Source organism: Hyperolius riggenbachi, chromosome 12 (assembly GCF_040937935.1).
Source record: "Hyperolius riggenbachi isolate aHypRig1 chromosome 12, aHypRig1.pri, whole genome shotgun sequence".
In the NCBI taxonomy this organism is placed as follows: Eukaryota; Metazoa; Chordata; class Amphibia; order Anura; family Hyperoliidae; genus Hyperolius; species Hyperolius riggenbachi.
In genome coordinates, this window is record NC_090657.1 from 159,758,336 (window position 1) to 159,780,023 (window position 21,688).

At 46.0% G+C, this 21,688-nt stretch overlaps 2 protein-coding genes across 28 annotated transcripts in view; one reads left to right on the forward strand and one right to left on the reverse strand.

Moving 5' to 3' along the window:
• GATA5 (GATA binding protein 5) overlaps positions 1-21,688 on the forward strand; it is a 2,064,317-nt gene that overhangs the window by 57,895 nt on the left and 1,984,734 nt on the right. The window lies entirely within an intron of this gene.
• Positions 1-21,688, reverse strand: part of LOC137541556 (opioid growth factor receptor-like protein 1) — an 84,561-nt gene that overhangs the window by 39,894 nt on the left and 22,979 nt on the right. For both annotated transcript variants that reach the window (XM_068262894.1, XM_068262893.1), the window contains exons 3-4: positions 13,757-13,813; positions 4,276-4,330 (exon numbers count right to left, since the gene is read on the reverse strand). In XM_068262894.1, the coding sequence (XP_068118995.1) occupies positions 4,276-4,330; positions 13,757-13,813 (112 nt within the window). The remainder of the gene's footprint in view (positions 1-4,275; positions 4,331-13,756; positions 13,814-21,688) is intronic.

Here is a 21,688-nt window from a genome sequence, read left to right on the forward strand (position 1 = left end):
GTAGATCTGGGTGTCATCTGCATTCGGATGATAGTTAAAACCCATGGAGGAGATAACCTTGCCAATGGAGGATGTGTATAGGGTGAACAGTAGGGGGCCAAGGACCGAACCTTGGGGGACTCCCACCGAGAGGTGTTTAGGGGTGGATGAGGACTAATTGAAGGCGGTCGTGAAGGAGCGGTTGGAGAGGTAGAATGAAAGCCAGGACAGGGCAAGATCGTGAATGCCCATGGACTGGAGGGACTGGAGGAGTAGGGGATGATCTACTGTGTCAAAAGCTGCTGAAAGGTCAAGGAGGAGGAGAATGGAGTATTTACCTTCAGCTTTAGCTAAGGCAAGGTCATTGACCATTTTGGTGAGAGCAGTTTCAGTTGAGTGGGCAGGCCGAAATCCAGATTGCAGTGGGTCTAGCAGTGAGTTGGCATTGAGGAACTGGGTCAGGCGTTTGTGAACTAGACGCTCCAGGAGTTTTGAGGCAAAGGGGAGGAGGGAGATAGGACGGTAGTTGGAGGGTAGCGAGGGGTCGAGGGAGGGTTTCTTGAGCAGGGGTAGTACTGTGGCCTGCTTGAAGTCTGAGGGGAATGTGCCTGTGGATAGGGAGAGGTTGAACAGGGTTGTGAGGACTGGGGCCAATTCCGTGAAGTGAGGCTGGAGTAAATCAGAAGGGATGGGGTCAAGGGGGGGGGGGGGGGGGGAGTAGTGGTATGGGAAGTCTGCAGTAGGTGGATGACTTCCTCGGTGGTAGTAGGAGTGAAGGATGTGAGGGGAGGATAGGGTGGAGGAGGAGCTGGTTGGGAGGGGGTGGGAGGTGAAGATTTGAGATTGGATATTTCCTGGCGGATGGAGACAATTTTGTTGGTGAAGTGGGTGGCTAAATCTGTGGCAGAGAGGGAGGAAACGGAGAGTGGGGGGGTGGGTTTAAGCAGGGAGTTGAAAGTGACAAAGAGACGCCGGGGGTTGGAAGCTTGTGCTCCGATGAACTTGGTAAAGTATTCCTGCTTCGCATGAGCAAGGGCAGTGTGGAACTGCAGCAGGTTGGTCTTGTACTGTAGGAAAACCTGGTTAAGTCTAGTTTTCCTCCATTTCCGTTCAGTGGCGCGTGTTTCCCTCTGGAGGTTGAGAGTATGGGTAGTGCGCCAGGGCTGGCGGTTAGGGGGTAGGTTGCAGCGAAATATTGGTGAAGCAGCTTTCTCTAGGGCTGATGAGAGTTTGGCGATACTGAGCTGTTGCATGATTAGGACAGGTTAGGGTGGGGAGAGTGGAGGAGAGGGCATGGAGGGGGTCAGCAAGGACGCTAGGGTTGAGCTTGCGTAGGTCTCGCTGCCACCCACCAGGTGGGTGGGCGGGTAGTTTGGAGGTGCCTTCCGTGAGGAGGTTGAAGGTGAGAAGGTGATGGTCTGAGGGTGGAAAGGGTGCGATGTCAAGGTTTGCAATAGTGGTGGATTTAGTGAATATAAGGTCGAGAGTGTGACGTGCAGTGTGAGTGGGTGTGTTGGTGTGTTGTACTAGTCCAAGTGAGTTGGCAATGGTGAGTAGCCGGGTCACAGCGGAGTTCTGGGCTTCATCGATGGGAATATTGAAATCCCCAAGGATGATGGTGGGGAGGTCAGAGGAGAGGATGTGAGGGAGCCAGGAGGCAAGGTCATCGAGAAATTGTGTGGTGGAGCCTGGAGGACGGTATAAGACCGCAACAATGGCAGGGAGGGGGTGGTAGAGGCGGATGGTGTGGGCCTCGAATGATGTGAATTGTAGGGAGGTAGGTGGGGTGAGGACACGGAAGGTGCAGGATGGGGAGAGGAGCAGACCCACCCCTCCCCCGGTCCTATTGTCTTGTCTGGGGCTGTGACTGAGGTGAAGCCCACCATAGGATAGGGCAGCCTCTGCGGCAGAGTCAGAGGGGGTGAGCCATGTCTCAGTGAGTGCGAGGATGGTGAGGGATTTGGAGAGGAAGAGGTCGTGGACTGCTGTAAGTTTATTGCGGACGGATCTGGCATTCCAGAGACCGCAGGGTAGGGGGAGCATGTGTTTGTGGGTGGGATGGATGGAAATAAGGTTGGAGCGAGGATGGGTGTTGAGGTTATTTGTGGACAGAGGGCTGTGAAGTGTATGAAGCAGGTCAGCAGGGGATGCTTGTCTGGCAGCAGGCTGTGGTCCAGGATTGGGTGATATATCACCAGCTGCAAGTAAGAGTAGGAGGTAGAGAGACTCTTTGGTCAACTGTTGAACACAAAAGGCAAGGCCATGTCTGGCTTCATATCCATAAGCAGTGGCTGGATGGTGTAATGGTTAAGGGCTCTGCCTCTGACACAGGAGACCTGGGTTCGAATCTCGGCTCTGTCTGCTCAGTAAGCCAGCACCTATTCAGTAGGAGACCTTAGGCAAGTCTTCCTAACACTGCTACTGCCTATAGAGCGTGCCCTAGTGGCTGCAGCTTTGGCGCTTTGAGTCCGCCAGGAGAAAAGTGTGATATAAATGTTATTTGTCTTGTCTAATTTTTCTCTTGGATTGAGCATAAATGGTACATGCTAGGCTAGTTTCAGCTAGTAGTGTTGGTGGTATAATGGATATGTTAGTTACCTACCATACACTGAGACCTGGGTTCAATCCCCAGCCACGGTATGTAAGCTGGCTTTTGAAATACTATAATTCCCTGGCAGATGGTAGGTAGGAGGGTGGAGGGTAGAGCTCCAGGTATTAGAACCCTTGAAACATGATTTCTATCATTTTTCCAGCCAGTAGAAATTTTTCTAAAATTTTGAAGTTCGCCTCCCCATTGAAGTCTATTGCGGTTCACAAACTTTTTCGTGAACCAAACTTTCTGCGGAGGTTCGCGAACAGGGTTCGCCAACTGAAAATCGGAGGTTCGCGACATCACTACTCAGCACACAAGTGATTCACCCCCCCCCCTTTTCCGCCCACCAACAGAATTTTCTGTAGGTGGGCTTTGATGCTCCCAGGATGTTTGTTTTTATTTTATTAATATTTATTTCTACTTTGTTAATTTTTTTCTAACCCCGCCCTCTCGCCAGCCAATCACCGGGATCGGCTGTCATAAGCATCAGCCTATGACAGCTGAGCCTCTAGAGGAGACAGCGGTGTCACACGGCTGTCCTCAGTACAGTGCTGCCGTAGATCACATCGCTGTACAGTGATAAAAGATGGTGTTTTCACCGTCTAACAGTCTCCGAGCGACGATCACCGCTGGAAGACTGAAGGCGGAGCGGAGCACTGTCATCCAAGTGGAGATGTGTGCGATCTCCTGCAAATCCCTGACCTAGGATTTTACGCCAATTGGTGTTAGGCGGTCCTGGGGCTGACGCCACGTGCACGCCCATCGGCGTGACCCGGTCACCAAGAAGTTAAGCAAGAACTGGCCCTAATAAAGTAAATTATCGCATAAGCTTATTTTTTTAGTTCATGTTTGCTTTAATTGTTACACCAAGTTGACAATGGTCACCTTAGTATACCAATATACCAATGATGCAGTAGGTTCTATGACAGTTTAATTAAAGAGGATCTTCAGAGTAAATCCTAAAATCCGGCAGCCTGCAAGTAAAACAAAGTTATATTTACCCGTGAAATCTTGTCCCGCGATGCCATCCCGCAGTCCCTGCATCACCCGACTTCCGGCGCCTGGCCCCGCCTCCTCTCCGCAGAGAAAAACGCCAAGCTATTTACTGCAGTAGTACAGGAGAGAGAGGAGTTGGGGCCAGGAGCTGGAAGTCGGGTGATGCAGAGACTGCATCGCGGGACAAGACTTCTCGGGTAAATATAACTTTGTTTTACTTGCAGGCTGCCGGATTTTAGTATTTACCCTGGAGGTCCACTTTAAGCTCATCGTTGTCTGTCAATTGGCGCAACTTCTCTGGATTCTTAGGACAATATTTAGTAAAAGTAAAACCATGTAATGTTATACAAACAAACAAAATAAATCAGCTGCTTGCATGTGCATCCAAAAAAATTGCTGCTCGATTAGCTGGGGGTCCTCAGGCAGTTACCACAGTCTTACTGCTCTCTGCTTACCCTTCTCTTTTTTCACATTTAGCATTCCTTTCAGAATCTTACTGCAATTGTTATAATCTCCACACGAACCATAGCTATATATTGCAATGAAATATATAAATAAATGCGCTATACAAATACTGTACATGTACAGTATGAACTGGGCCTAGCATTTAGCGATGTCTCGGCCTTGACTTTATGTTCTGCTACAGAATATAGTATTTGTATCTAAAAATGGAAAAATTGAAATGTAGATATTTCTCTACTACTGACCATTAGGCTCAAAGGGAATCTTGTTTTGGTAGAACCACAGGTTAGGCATGTCCTCCTGAAAGAAACAACACAGAGTCAGGAGTTGGGGGTAAGATTCACAAACACTGGCCTCTAAGAAGGGGGGGGGGGGGAGAAAAGTAATCATCTCCACACCAATAATACCTACAAGTAGACGGATATTCTTCAATATCTTCCGTACTAGACAAATGGAAAAGCCAGAGCACGCACGCACGCACGCACACACACACACACACACCAAATCACGGAATAAACTTTCTGTTTCACACAGTGCATTGACTGTTTAGCAGGAGTTACACAAACTACATAACTTGCATTATATGTAAGACGTATATGCATTATATACACAATGGCCTCGATTCATAAAGCATTTCCGCATGCGGAAATGCTGAAACAGCTCACTTTACCGACCACATAGCAAAATTTGTATTTATAAAGGCTTTTTCCGCACGAAAAGCCGACATTCGCGAGCAGAGTGATAAATCACCGCCTTGCGCGGTGATTATCTTAAGAAAAGTAACAACTGTCAATTCATAAAGATTAGAGGAAGCGGTATGCAGACGGGGATTACCGCTACCTCTGATGTGGCGAGAAGCGTGCGAAATACATTGCAGTGAATGGGACAGACCTCCCAAGCAGCAGCAGAGACAACACCGCACGGAGGGACTCGGCCAGCTTCTCCTGTTTCCGCATGCGTACGACAGCCTAACGCCAGCCTACAGCGGAATATCTCCACACTCCCTATCACAACTAGAAACATTTTCATGAATGACCACCCAGAAGACTGAAATACCAACAGCGGTGTTTCCCCGCTCGAATTTACCTTACCGACAGCACTTTTATGAATCGAGGCCATATATACGTTTCTTGTGTAAAGTAGGACTGGGTCAGCCAATAAAGCACACTATACAAGCAAAGGATACATTGGGCTCGATTCACCAAGCGGTGCAAAGTGTTAGCACCGTGGTGAAAAGGCCCTTATCACGCCTAAAGTCACTTTAGGCATGATAAGTAGAAACTCGCGCGAAGTTGCCGCGCGCGCGCGCAACACCCGACGCTTCGCGCGAAGCTCCCATTAAGCCCTATGGGACTTTGCGCGCGCTCTCACGCGCTTACGCGCGGTAACTTCGCGCGAAGAGCAGGAAAAATCGGTGATAACTCAGTGGTGAAAAGGTCATCACGCCTAAAGTCTTTTAGGCGTGATAACTGGGTTATCACCGCTTTGTGAATCGAGGCCATTGGGCCTGATCCAAGTCACTTTTCCTTCTAAGTTTTCTCCTAGGAGATCATTTTTTTATCTTCTGTGCTTTAAAGAGTTTAAAAGCTTTTAAATAGTTTATACAATACTGTAACATTTAACATTAAAATGTGTAATAAAAAAACAGTATTGTACATGTATGGGCTGGTTCACACCAGAAGAGTTTTTCTGAACACTTTGTGATTTTAAAAGCTCTTGCTAATGTAATGCTATGGGTGTGTGCACACTGAAGCGATGTAATTTTGTAAAATTCCCCCATAGCATTGCATTAGGACGAGCTTTTAAAATCTTTGGCGTTTAAAAAGCTCTTGTAGTGTGCACCAGCCCGATCTCTGAACCGTAACTCGAGTAGTTTGTAAGTAGGGGATGGTCTGTATGCTGTAATTAGAAAATATATGGAATATAATTTGTGATAAGTTAGTTCTTGATGAGCATACTTAGGGCCTGATTCAGTAAACGGTGCTAACTCAGATAGCACGCCTAAAGGCTTTGGGCGTGCTAACTAGGGTGCTAGTTAGCACATGCAAACTACTTAGCACCGTAGTTAGCACATGCTAACTACTACTTAGCACCGTGCTAAGTAGGATGCTAAGTAGTTTTCAGGTGCCAACTACGGTGCTATGTAGTTTACATGTGCTAACTAAGGGTGCTAAGTAGTTTGCATGTGCTAACTACTTAGCACCCTAGTTAGCACGTGCAAAGCATGTCAGTGTAACGATCGGTGTAACACAGAGAGGATCTGATTATCGGTGATCTGCAGAATCACCGAGAATACAGATATATACCCGATTATTGATGATCTGCAATATCACCGATAATCAGATATATCTCTAACCTCTGGACACCTGAGTAATAGGAGTGTTTTGTGCAGTAATACTTTGAGGAGAGCACCCGTATCGAGGGTGCAAGGCAGTAAGAGATACTGCCCAAGAACAAGCTCCTTCCAATGGCCTGAGGCTCCCCAAGGGGAGGAGTCAGGCTGAGAGTGGGAAGGACCAGAGGGTGAGTGACACCAATGGTGGAGTGTCACTGACAGATCTGTGAACTATCTCTAAACAGAGGAGATAGTTCTCGAGGTCGGACAAGCCAGGTCGGCAACAGACAGACAGATGAGATACAGAGGAAAGAGACTGATTCAGAGTCCTAAGGCAAGCAAGGTTTGGCAACTGAGTATCAGATATAGCGAAGTACCAAATCAGAGATCAGAAGAGAGGTCAGGAAAGCAGAAGGTCATAACAAACAATCAACAATGTCTAGTCTTTAGGTGTGAGCTCCTAGATAATCAACACCCTGGAACTAGTCTGAAGTATAACAGGATGGTAAAGTTAATTCCTAGTCTTGGGTGTGAGCTCCGTAGTCATCAACACCCTGGAACTAGTCTGAAGTATAACACAGATGATACACAGTATTCCTAGTCTTGGGTGTGAGCTCCGTAATCATCTACACCCTGGAACTAGTCTGAAGTATAACAGAATGATAACAGATTCCTAATATTTGGGTGTGAGGTCCTTGATCATCAACACCCTTGAACTAGTCTGAAGTATAACAGAATGATAACAGATTCCTAATATTTGGGTGTGAGGTCCTTGATCATCAACACCCTGGAACTAGTCTGAAGTATAACAGAAAGATAACACAGATTCAGACAATATGTTCTGAGTGCTTCCACATAGTGATCGCAACGGCAGACAACCAGAGAATGACCAGCACCCAGTATATATAGCAAAGCGCTCTCCAGCGCATCCCCTAAGTGCTGGACCAATTGGAAGTGGTTGAACCGTCAGCTGACCGGCTTGGTCAGCTGACTCCCTTCTGGCTGTCATAAGTTCTGCCTCAGCGCGCGCGCGTCCTTCTGAACCTGTGTGAACTATCAGCATCAGCCACACCAGACATGTGTTGTAAAGCTCCCGCCGCGCTGGCCGCGGAATCCGCCGCACCGCTATCAAGGCATGCGGCGGTTTCTCCGCGTTTGGCCATACTACTAGATGTAGACCTACGCGTGCCAACCGCCGCGTTGGACGCGGAATCAGCCGCCTTGTTCTGAGTACATGCGGCGGCTTTTCCGCGTTTTCTCACAGTTAGCACATGCAAAGTGGCTTTTCACTGGCGTGTTAACACTTAGCACCCTTTTCTGAATCAAGCCCTTAGTCTTTTGCAAGTCTGATTTTAAAGATATATAATAAAATTATTTTCTAATACAGTAGTTATTAGGTTATCCAGCACAGCCATGGCGAAGCAGGTTAAAAAGGGCGCCACGGGCGCACTGTTAAAAATGGCATGCCATAGGCGGCCAAGTTAAAAGCCGCGATTAGCGCCTATAAACGGAAATTTGTGCCTGAGGTCTATAGTCACTATTTACAGAATATAGGGGTTTAGCGTTATAGGTGGATCTTGTGCTAGGAGTAATGGTGTGTGTGTGTGTGTGTGTGTGTGTGTGTGTGTGTGTGTGTGTGTGTGTGTGTGTGTGTGTTCCTTATGGGTTAGGGTTAGGCACCATTGGGGAAGGGGGGGGGGGTAATTTAAGGTTAGGCTGCAACAATGGGGTCTCAGGGTTAGGCATCAGGGAAAGGAGTGGTTCTGTGTGAGACTAGGGTAAAGTCATAGTAAAATATCAGTAAATATTTTAATTAAGTAGTAGAATATCCGTCATTTTACAGATATTCTACTAGCGGCATCTTTGTCTCCCTTTTTACATGTGCTACAGCCAGGGATTGCCTGATGGCAGAGATATATAAATTTCAGGTTGCTTGAGAAGGCAAGCAACTGGGGGCTTCCACTTAACACCAACTCCCCAAAGAACAGAAGCGTGACATATCTTCCTCCTTCTGCTCCAATTCTCCGCCATGCCCCCCTCCAGGTGTTCGACCCCTTGAAACATCTTTTCCATCACTTTTGTGGCCAGAATTAGTGTTTGTAGTTTTAAAAGTTCGCCTGCCAGAGCCGGATTAAGGCTAAATGGGGCCCTAAGCAAAGTAACTGGGCCCCCCATCATGTCCTAATAGAATCAGAAGATGCAGCTGCACAGCAACATGCCACACACACCAGGGCAGCCGAGCTACTGGTTGCTATGGGCAACAGCCTGCTTTCCTCTGTGGTTGCACAATGCAGGGAATAGCAGCGGCAAAATGCAGAGTGAGAGATGAATGGCTGGGACATTTGCACTCAGGGGCTGGGGCACCCCTGTGAAGAGGGCGCCAGATATCACAGCAGCAGCACTTTCCCCCTGCATCTCCACACTGGCAATAGCAGAAAGCTCTGGACACCGCCAAACCAAAAGCTATTTCCCAGACAGAATTACATAACCACCCCCACCACCGAAAAACCGATTTCCTCCCAAACTAAACAGCCACCATGCAGCCTCCATCCCAGTGAATACGATAGTCCAGCAGAGAAGGCAGCCGCAGCGGGGGAGAATGACAGCACCAGATGACTCACATTAACCTATTGCAATCCAAGCAATAGAGGTCACATCATCCGGAGCCCATCTGTCTCCTCTAGAGTGCTGCCGCTCTGTTACTACTACTATTACTACTTCCTATTTCCTGTCTGATCTGAGAATCAGGAAGTTCAGAGCGAGCGGCTGCACTGTAGAAGAGACAGATGGGTTTCAGATGACGGGATCTCTATCGCTTGGATCATGGATAGGTGAGTGAGCGTTTGCCATCTACTGCTATCATTCTTGCTGCAGCTGTGGTTCTCTGTGGGAAGGGAGGGCGGAGTGGGCAGCGGCAGAGCGCACAGTAGCAGGAGGGGGACCTAGGAGGAGAGCCTGGCTCTGAAGACAATCAGCAGCTCACGGCATCATTTGACAAGACAGATAACATTTATATCGCGCTTTTCTCCTGGTGGACTCAAAGCGTCAGAGCTGCAGCCACTAGGACACGCCCTATAGGCAGTAGCAGTGTTAGAGAGACTTGCCTAAGGTCTCCTACTTAATAGGTGCTGGCTTACTGAACAGGCAGAGCCGAGATTCCAACCCTGGTCTCCTGTGTCAGAGGCAGAGCCCTTAAAGGGACTCCGAGCAGTGCCTGTGGGTATGCCTTTAAGCATACCCACAACTAATTAATTACATCCTCACACCTACCAGCATGATGTTTGTAATTATATCCCCCTGGGTTCCTTCTATTTCATTGCATTGTGCTGAATCGAGCTGCCGACTTTGGAGAAAAGCCGTCCTGGGGCCGCGATTTCGATCGCAAAAATAGCGAAAACTAAAAGGCATAGGGCGGCCGTTTATATATCATTGGAAAGAGGAGCTTTAAAATAATATGCATCTTTCCATAGTTACTGCACTGCTCAGAGTCCCTTTAACCATTATACCATCCAGCCACCGCTGACAGGATGGCGAGGGCTGATTTATGTGCTGATGGGGCCCCTTTTACTCTGAATGGGGCCCCAAGCGACTGCTTTTGTTGCCTGGTCGGTAATCCGGCCCTGTCGCCTGCCCATTGAAGTCTATTGTGGTTCGCTAGGTTTGCCGGTTTGAGAACTTTTTCGCAACTTTGCGTTCGCAAACCAAAATCCGTGGGTTCGCGACATCTCTACATGTGACCCCAATGCGGGTCAGGTGACACATCGGGAGCCATAAGAGGATGCAGCAGAGCAGTGGTAGAACTAGAGATGGCGACCAAAGCTCTTGTAAGTAGTTTCCACTGTGCGCTGCTCTGCATAAGTGAGAGAGGAAAGCCCCCATTCTCCCCCACATTTTCTGCAGGTTAGCCCAGTGATAGTTAAACTTGACTCTCCAGCTGTTAAGAAACACGTCCCACAATGCATTTGCCTTTATGAATCATGACTGTGGCTGTCAGACTCCTGCAATGTATTGTGGGACTTGTAGTTCCTTAACAGCTGGAGAGGCAAGTTTGCCTATCACTGGGTTAGCTGCCGGTTGATAGTACCTCGTAACCAGGACTCTACTGTTTATTTTTTTAATCCGTTTACACATTTACATAGTTTAATAACATTCTCACAATGGGCCCAATTTTGGTAGGGGTTTGTAGTAAATAGATAATAGTCGGAAAAATACCGCATTAGTTATTTTTTTAATTCTGGTACATTTTTCCGCATGAGGATGAAGTTTGTTAAATTACCGACAGAGGGAGAACACGTGCGGTAATCATGCGGAAATCAGTTAAATAAATGCGGTATTTTCCCGACTGTTGTGAGGTGCTGCTGCTTGTGTGTTGACATAGGGGGATTTTGCCTTCACTGCAGCGAATTTGCATGGAGACAGACATAGACTGGACTAAGGGCCCTTTTCCACTAGCAGTCGCTAGCGTTCACGCTGAACGCTAGCGACTGCTGAATCGCAAAAGGTAAAAAATTACCGGCGATTTCCCGACGTTTGCGGCCGCGATTTTGCTATGCTATGCACTGCATAGCAAAATCGCGGCAAATATCGCTCTGCGCCACGATCGCGTTTCAGGCAAAAACGAAACACGGTAGTGGAAATACCCTACCGCGATTCCTATGTTATTTAGCAAACCCTAGCGATTGTAAAATCGCTAGCGGTTTGCGATTTTGCGATTCTGCTAGCGCAAACGCGCTAGTGGAAAAGGGCCCTAAGGGAGGGCGCAGCGCAGACCATAGAAGAGTCCCTGGACGGCAGGCAAAGTTGATTAAGTGTAAGTTTTTTTTAATCACAACCCCTCCCCCCCCCCCCCCGCTCGTTCCAACTAGGCCCCACCACCCCCACTCCTTCCATCCAGAAACCCCCCTAGTTCCTTCTCCCGATGCCCCCCTCTCGATCCCCAGCAGTGCTGAGACATAAGCATGCCTAGTATTACTCACCGTATTAAAGTGAATGGGAACCGCATTTAAAAAAATGAGACAGATACTTACCCAAGGAGAGGGAAGGCTCTGGGTCCTATAGAGCCTTCCAGCTCCTCTACTGGTCCCCTCGTTCCAGTGCTGGCTCGCCCAGTAGCAGTATTTGACTAATTTAGTCAAATACTGCTTTACCCGGCTGAAGAAGTCATCAGGAAGCCCGAGTGCTCCTGAAGAAGGGCAGCCCTGTACTGCACCTGCGCAAGCACGCTCTCTTGCATGCTCACGCCTGTGCAGTATGGAGCCGCACGTCTTCGGGAGGACACGGCTCCCGAAGACTTCCAAATACCCTTTCGGTGGGGGATTTAAAAGGGGGGGGGGTGGAGCCAGCACAGGATATAGGGCACCGAGAGAGGATACGGAAGGCTCTATACGACCCAGAGCCTTCCCTTTCCTTAGGTAAGTATTTGCTTCATTTTTGTTAAAAATGCGGTTCCCATTCACTTTAAGCTTTACTGTGGCACCTACACCTGACCTACCTATACTCTGGCACCTATAACTGGTTAACTAATACTGGGACAACTCACTGTAACATCAATCCCTCACTCAATGCACACTCACTCTCATTTGAGGCCCACACTCAGCACACTCACTAGGGATGATCAAAGAGATGCACATTTGTCTGAGTTGATGCAAATTTATGCAAAAAGTTATGCAAATATATGCAGTTTGAAAATGGCCCAATCAATTTCAACCTAGGTTCAAACTGATTGGTTCATTTTCAAACTGCATATATGTGCATAAAAAAAATGCATAAACTTGCATCAACTCAGAAAAATGTGCATCTCATTGATCATCCCTAACAATCACTCTAACCTCAGGCCCTCACTCATTTTCATCTAGGACTTCTTACACAAATGATAAGACCAGGTACAGGCAGGTCTTAAACTGAACGGTAAATTTTGTGCTAACACGCCCCATTTTCTTCATGAGAATTCTGATTTGAGGTAAAATAGCACACAATTTACCTCACAATTTACTGCATGAGGTAATTCATGACTAAAATTTATCGCATGAGGTAAAACCTTACTAAAACCTACTAGAATTGCTAAATGTCATTACCTCATTATCTCACTGCACGTGTTTCCAGCCAGCCGCGTTTTGGGAACGCGTGCAGGAGGCCAACACGCACAACATCAGACAGTGCATAGACTGCACTGTCTGATGTTCACACTGCATGCGGTCCGGGAACGCATGCTGCACGCATTTTTTTCCAAAAACGCGCGGCTGTCTCAGTGAATGGGATAAGCCACGCAATGCATACAAACGCTGATGGAGTGCATTCCTACGCGTTGTGTTCCGAAGGCACGGCCGTCCGCGTTTCTAATGGGAACGGGGCCTGAGGTAAATTACCTAACATGAGGTAATTTGTTTGATAACCCTACCAGAATTGAGCCCATTGTATCTCAGGTACCAAGCGTATACTATATGTTTGCTTTGTACTTCGTTATTACAAACATCATCATAATTAAAAAAAAAAAAAAATAATAATAACACACACCACAACACTGTGGCCTCCTGCATGACATTGAAATCACATAACTGCTAATAAACTAACCTTGCAGCAACCTGTACTACATTTCAATATGACTCACTAAAATGTTACAAACTTTTTACCTCTAACATATCCTAAGATATTATTTTCACAATCGATATTTTCTCTGGAATTGCCTTAGTAAATCACGCCCACTGTGTGCTTGTTAGCCTATTGGCATTTGCAGCTATCTTTCAAGACTTTTGTACCTTGGTAATTTCTTCTTCTCAAAAGACAGCTATAAATCTATGTCAGTAGTCAGTGCTTAGCATACATACTGTATGACCAGCGGTTTCAGAGCAGGATTACAATATACAGGTAACACATCATGTATGGAGTGTCACAGGGCGTCTGTTGCAATGTACATTATATGCATATTATTTAGATCCGTAAGGAGAGGGTAGCAGCCCTTCGGATCACAGGGGGCCCAGGGCTGTGGAGGGGCCAAATACTAACCTTCCCTTCCTCCCATACAGGGGACTATACTTCAGATGAGGTGTTTTGTGGTTACACTTGTTATGGGTGTGAAGATCATGATGGCCACACTTGTTTTATGACCATTTTGAGATGGACCCCAAGCCCATGAAAGGTTTCAAGAGGAAGCAAGGGAATAGGTGTGAACTTTGGGTGGGCCCCATCAAAGTTTCGCTCAGGGGCCCCACAAATTGTAGTTACGCCACTGTTTAGATTAGTTACTTTAGCAATTGATAAGTCGATAAGTACTTAACTTATATAAGAATCATGTTTTTAATCATTTAATTTTGATGTCATTGGTAGTAATAGGCTATGTAATAATAATAACAGTAATAAGAATAATTCCTAGGCTGATTGGAAGACGGACTTACTGGATAGCCATGTCTGTAACGCTGTAGATCCTTGGCTGCACTGTTCCATGAATAACTCTGCAACACAAAGATAGAACAGGTCATTATATGGAAAGCCTCCAAGTCCATTCCCAGGCATAGATCTGAAAGCACCATCTGTCACGGATGAGCCATGAAAAAACGCAATCGGTTTTCTGCACAGATTGTGATTAACTGTACAATTCCAATTGTATGTGTAGTTATAGCAGAATGCAGATAACTTGGGGTCTGGGCACTCTAGTAGATAGCAGATTCTACTCAGCTGGTCACAACTGTTGCTGGGCATCTTAATGTTTTCTTTAATTAACAAGAATAAAGGGTTTCCCTTCACAGGCAGATCACAATTAGGTGTCAAATTGCGGTGCTGAAAAGGAGAGCCATTTGGTTCAGGGCTGAAACAAGCTTTCCACTCAGCTTGATTGAGACAGCGATACTGTACCTAGGACAGTTATGGGAAATATATAATTTGATTTGTGGTGTCTCGCTGAACATTTTGATACCAATTTTAACCACTTCACCACTGAGGGGTTTTACCCTCTGACCACCAGAGCAATTTTCACCTTTCAGCGCTCCTTCCATTCATTCGTCTATAACTTTATTATTACTTATCCCAATGAAATGAACTATATCTTGTTTTTTTCGCCACCAATTAGGCTTTCTTTAGGTGGGACATTATGCCAAGAATTATTTTATTCTAAATGTGTTTTAATGGGGAAATAGGAAAAAAATGTGGGAAAAATTATTATTTTTCAGTTTTTTCGGCCATTATAGTTTTTAAATAAAGCATGCTACTGTAATTAAAACCCATGAAATGTATTAACCCATTTGTCCCGGTTATAAAACCATTTAAATTATGTCCCTATCACAATGTTTGGCGACAATATTTTATTTGGAAATAAAGGTGCATTTTTTTCAGTTTTGCATCCATCCCTAATTACAAGCCCGCAGTTTATAAAGTAACAGTGTTATACCCTCTTGACATAAATATTTAAAAAGTTCAGTCCCTAAGGTAACTATTTATGTTTTTTTTTAATTGTATTTTTTTTTTTTTTAATTACAAAAAAAAAAAAAAAATTGGGGAGTGTGGGAGGTAATGAGTTAATTTATTGTGTAAATGTAATGTTTGTATATGTAAAATGCTTTTAGGGTGTAGTTTACTATTTGGCCACAAGATGGCCACAGAGTGTTTGTTTACATGCGACCTGTAAGCGTCCGGAAGGACGCTTACAGGAAGCAGTAGGAGGCTGGGAGACTCACAATGATCTCGCTGTTTCTGAAAGAAGCAGCAGATCATTGCGGGGGCTTAGATCAACGAACGGGAATGGATTTTCCCATTCATTGATCTCCGGGCGAGCGGGCGGTGGCGTGCACGAGCGGCGGGTGCGCGCGCACGAGCGGCGGGAGCACGGAAGGCACGGATTTCTTCGTCCCTGGTTTTTTAGGAGGGAAAAAAGGGGCGGAGAAATCCGTATGCGTGAGGGTAAAGTGGTTAAGGAGCGGCGGTAAACTACGACCAAGTTGGTCAACATATACCTGTCTAGCGTCACAAGAATTGTCATATTCTGAGGATTATGAATTTGTGATTATTATCTGTGTGCAAGAAGCGTGGGCTGAAATATAGAAAATGTCATTTGTTAGGCTTAAAGGACATCCGAGGCGAAAAAAAAAATGATAAATAATTGTATTTGTCCTCCTCCTTCTAAAAATGACTTTTAAAATTATCCCGCAGTTTTATTTTATATTTAAATCAACTTTTTAAGCTTTTACTGTTTCATGGCCTTTTCTTAATGAAACATTAATTGAAGTATGCCAAGGCTAAAATATATGAACTATTGAACTTTTTTATCTCTTTCCTGCTCTTAGAAGCCATTTACAGCCACAAAAGTGTTTTATGGCTGCAATTCCTCATCAGTGAGGGTTACACTAGAGTCCGACCCGGTCCCGACCCGGACAGGAACTGCCACTTACATACCTGATTTTTAACTTTTTCAGGCAGAGAAAGAAAAAAAGGAACACAACATAGTTATTTGTGTGCTAGGCACTGTACATACCCATGTATATCTCATAATGTCACATGTCACCTCGTGAGTCCTTTAAGCTTCCCGCCCAAAATATAACGCCCAGTCTAGCCCAGGGGCTGGCTCTGAGATCCTGCCCTAAAAACTGCATCATTCAATAGGAACAGGCTGAGACTCCACCGCAGTCCTACATTTTACCATTGTAAGGATTGCACGCAGCTAGCATGAGGACAGAGCTAGCTGCCATTCTGTTTGAACTCTGATCTGGAAACAAAAAAAACTTTCCATGTGCTCGGAATTCCACAAAGGGACATATTTTTTATGAACTTAACCGGATCCAGACCGACGTAGATTTAATCTACGTCCAGCAGGTGGTGCTGTGGCCCTGATTGGACGTAGATTCAATGTCCCATCAACCGCGTGTCCCCGCCGATCTCACCGCTTTGACCCCGCCGCAGTTTGCTTGCCCTGCCATCTCTATGACGGCAGAGCACTGTGAACCGGTCAGGAGCTGTTTTCATTGGCTCCTGGCCCTGTCACCACTGTAAGCTAATCCCATTGGCTTACATTGATTGACAGGGTCAGGAGCCAATGAAAGCAGCTCCTGACCGGCGCACAGCGCTATGCCGTCCTGGAGACGGCAGAGAGGAGCCTGCGGCGGGGACAGAATGGCGTGACAGGCAGATTTCTGCGGCGATTCGTCGGGAAGCTGCGTTTTACTGTACCAGCAGCCTCTGGTCCTTAAGGGGGCAGAGGCTGCTGGTACGGAAATGGTTTAGTATCCGTTTATCTTCTCTCTCTTATTTTACACTGGGTTACTCTTCTTCAAATCGTTACTTTTAATGATTTTCTGTATGTTTTTATTATTTATATTGCATTTATAGGGTCTCAGCTGCACCCTGCTATTCAGTCAACCAGAAAGAATCCTAGTTTTCCGAGGGGATACTACTCAGAAGTACTGTTCATTATAGCTAAAATAGTGTGTTCTAACCGTTTTTATTATAAGGTCTTAGAATCTGTGTAAGGTCTTAGGAATAGTGTGTAGTTTGTGTTACTGTAGCTCAAACGCTTCCTCCTAGCCTGTCTGCTGCCCAATTCCAGCTCATTGATTGCGTCCACCAGGTTGGATGGTCTGTGTGCTGGAATGGATTGTAAGGCATTGAGCGGTCCTGGCACTAGGGGGCGTGTGATACTATTAGCTCAGTAATTGGAGCGCTCAAATGTATACTTTTTTGTATGAAAGACTACTTCCGCTAATACAAATCAAACTAAGAAAAAGTAATGTTCAACAAGTGTCGTCCATTTGATCAAACTTGATCCTGTGGCTGACACTGCGGTCAATGAGTTTCATACAGATGCGTCCCCCGGCTACAACCAAATGAAGGCAGTGGGCTGCATGATGGAACTGCTTCTGGTGGGCGGGGTAAGGAGGGGAACAATGTGGTCAGGGCTTTCTGCAGTTTAAAAAAAACCAGCATGGCAGATTTGTAGAAAAGAACTGTAGTGAACATAACGTAGTTGTTACAGCTCTTGCAGACAAGATATCTGGTGAGCACCTTTAGCAGCATATACAAAAGTCTGGACACAAAGATGAAGTGAAACTGTGCTTTTAATGAACTGTGCTATATACATATAATACATAAGTGAAGATAAACAGTACTCTCTCCCACAAACACAACAGACTAGCAAAATCTATACAAAATTTACAAAATCACAATACTCATATAATCGAGGTACATGATCAGGCAACAGGGTCAATGTCAGAGAGCAAGCTAAGGTCATACACAGGCAGGTCAGGATTAACCACTTCGCCATATCTGGACGGATATATCCGTCCAGATGGGCACTGCTGCAGTGTTCTCCCCAGAATATTTTTCCAGCCGGGTGGCATAAAAAAGTAGCCGGGTGGGGAGGGTCACACTGGGTTCAAGAGGGGGGGGGGGGGGAATAAGCTAGGTACTACTGGATGTGTGGGGGACAGACCAGGATAAAAACAGACACACACACTGTACACACACTGTACACACACTGTACACACACTGTACACACACACACACACACACACACACTGTACACACACACACACACACACACACACACTGTACACACACACACACTGTACACACACACACTGTACACACACACACTGTACACACACACACTGTACACACACACACTGTACACACACACACTGTACACACACTGTACACACACACACACACACACACACACACACACTTTTAAGGGGGCCAATCATCCAGCATGAAAGTACTCTGCTATGAATATTAGAAGGGGGAGGCTGCTGGATCATCTGCTTTGTAGTTTATAATGTAATAACTGCAAGCATTTTCCAAGTTTAGCTAAGATTGCACCTAAACTGCTTTTTTATTTTGTAGAAAGGTGGTCAGTAATGTCACCTTTTTTTATAATCTCAGCAGAAATCTGCTGCAACGTTACAGCTCTCCTCTCCACGTCTCACTAGTCATTAGGGAGGTCAGTACTGTGCAAGAGTGTGAAGCTAATCTAGTGCTGTCTGAATATAAAAGGCATTTAGCACAGCAACGGCTGCGAGACAGCCCCCCTCCCCCGTAATGACAGGAGACTTGCCGGTCGGAATGAATAGAGACAGGCGTCCCGCGGTACAACTTTATCTCTCCTGCTTAACTTCACAGGACCTTTCCCGCCCCTCCACTACTCTACGAAGGGAGCTGGGGAAGAGGGTGGAGAGAGCGTCCCTGACAGCGAGCTGGCTGCACAGACACAGCCGCTGCTGCTGTAATGATTCAAGAGGAGGAAGTAACTTTGCTACAGACCAGGGCAAACGGCAGCCGGGCGGGAGGGCAGGGTCAGGTGGGCGCTCCGCCCAGCTGAAAGGCTCTGGGGAGAACACTGTGCTGCTGCTGCAGCCGTGTGGTGGGCGCGCGCCCGCGCGCGCTCCCGCTGCCCCCCGATCAGTGAATGGGAATATAATTCCCATTCACCGATCTAAGTCTCCGGCAGAAATGCCGACGCTTTCTCATCAGAGAGTGCGGTATTTCTGCCCCCAGGAAACATCACCTTCTTCTTATAGTTCCTAGATGCGAGATCGTTCGCATCTAGGAATTTTTTGAATGTGGCCATCTTGTGGCCAAATAGTTAACTGCACCCACATACCTAAATTAAATAGAAAAATACATTATATTACATCTAAAATTAGCTATTTACCTCCCAAACTAAAATTACCCAAATACATTTTTGTATTTAAAAAAAAAAATAAAAAAAATTACAATTTAAAAAAAAAAACTACATAAATAGTTACCTAAGGGTCTGAACTTTTTAAATATACACGTCAAGAGAGTATCTTATTAATTTTTTTAAAGTTATAAGCTTATAAATAGTGATGGACGCAAATTGAAAAAATGCACCTTTATTTCTAAATAAAATATCGGCGCCATAAATTGTGATAGGGACGTAATATAAACGGTGTAATAAGCGGGACTAATGGGCACATAAAATGCATGGGTTTTAATTACTGTAGCATGTATTAATTTTAAACTATAATGGCCAAAAACTGAGGAATAATGATTTTTTTCCATTTCTATCTTAAGCTTCCTGTTAAAATGCATTTACAGTAAAGTGGCTCTTAGCAAAATGTACTACCCAAAGAAAGCCTAATTAGTGGCGGAAAAAACAAGCTATAGATCAATTAATTGTGATAAGTAACGATAAAGTTATTGGCGAATGAATGGGAGGTGAACATTGCTCGGATGCTTAAGATTTTCGACGCTGTAGGCTGAAGAGCAGACAGAATCATGTCAGAGAGCAAGCTAAGGTCATACACGTCAGGTCAGGATTAATGATTACAGAGTAGAGTATCAGAAGATCTGGCAATCTTGCAAGGGGTTTACTGCTAGGAGAACACCTGTTGATCAGAGACATGCCTAGAATGTGATACTCCATCTTGTGGTGAAACTGGAAACTGCAGGTAACATTGTACAGATAGCAGAGCCACCTGCTGGTGACTTGTGATAACACCAGCAGGTGAAACGGTGCAATAGTTTTCCTAACAGTAGTGAATAAAATAGCTTTTTTTCCCCCACACAATATTTATTTATAAAATTATCTAGTCTGCATTTGCCCTTGTAAAATATCTTCTCTCCCTGATTTACATTCTGAATTTTATCACAGGTGGCAGCATTTTTGCAGGATGTTCGTTACTGAAAGTTCTATGCACAGAGGCGGATGATACTGCTTGCTTGGCAGTAGGAAACAGCCGGTAGTACAACAAGGTTCATGTGCGATCACACTGTCCTGCACAGTACGCAGCCACCTGTCTTTGGGTGCACTCGGGATCCTAAAAACAGGCAGCTCCGAACCATGCATGCACTATCACACTGTACTGCACAGTACGCAGCCACCCGTCTTCGGGAGCACTCGGGCTCCTGAAGACTGCCAAAGCCTCCCGCGGTGGGAGATTTGAATGGAGGAGCCTGTGGAGATACAAGAGGATGAGGAGAGGAACGGGAAGGCTCATTAGGACCCAGAGCCTTCCCTCTCATTAGGAAAGTATCTTTTTTTTGTTTGTTTGTTTGTTTTATTTAGGCTTCAGATTTAATTTAAGCTCCCCAAGGACATCTGTACACAGCAGATTCTTAAGAGTCAACCGCATAATGCCACCTTGGCCAAGTATAGTCTGAGTATGTATGAGCATTTTAGTTTCCGGCTTTCCAAACCCAAATTACAATGGCAACACTAATGAAGTGCAGAATGCGTTTTTAGTTTCATTGGAGTTGCCAGTTGGGTAATGGACCCCTCTATGTCACCCCAGGAGCTATTTCAGTGGGAGGCTGGCAAAGCCAGTACAGGGCAGACGTGGGCACAATACATCAGCAAGATCATAATATGAATCAGGACTGGAAATTTCTACAAACTGCCAAATAACAGTAAATATCAATGACATGATAATTACCAGTATATTTTATGCAGCTAATGAGCCAATCAAAATCGACAGAAAGTGCATTTTATTGGCACAGTTCCAAGCTGTATAAAATATGCATGCAAGCCACAACTACCCTTCCTCTTACTGACCCACCCACACCCCCAGCTCCCTCCCCTTTGGATGCGTGGAACTTGGTGACAATATCGTCAACAATATGCAAGAGATAAACCTGGTACTCCAGACTTATCATGCACTTCCACCCTGCCCTGTTTACCAAACGGAGAGCAGACTAGTGCAATGCCTAAGGCCTTGTTCACACTTGGAATCGCAAAATGCAACTGCAATTTCACTTTTTTGGGGGGATTGCATTTAGTGATTCTCAGTGGCGTACCAAGAGAATTTGACACCCGGTGCTGGGTACTGAAAGACACATACCGGCCCGCCCCCCAAAAAGTAAAGGCGTGAGTACGGCATGCTAAGCGAGCCATGGCAGGTATATGTGCCCCTAGTATAGGAAATATAGTTGCTCCAGTATATCTAGTATTGATCGTATAGTTGCCCCTAGTGTGGGTAGCATAGTTAGCCACAGTATAGGAAGAGTGGAAGGAGGGCCAGACCCCCCCCCACCTGGGTCCCCTCCTTCCGCACTCTCCCCCTCCTGATATGCGGCAGGCAGTGGTGGAGGGCGGGCAATTACTCACCTGACTCTTGCGTTCCAGCTGCTGGAATGCTGCGTCACCGTCACGTGCTATTTCCCCACCTTTAATGCCGATCACTGTGCTTCCTGATTAGCGGAAGCACAGTGAGCGGCATTGAAAGCTGAGACCTGTGGCATGTGACTGTGAACGCAAGAGTCAGGTGAGTAATTCCCTGCCTGCCGCCACTGCCTGCCGCATATCTTGAGGTGGAGAGTGCGAAAGGAGGGGACCCAGGCGAGGGGGGGGGGTCTGCCCCCTTCCCGCCGCTGTCCCATGCTGT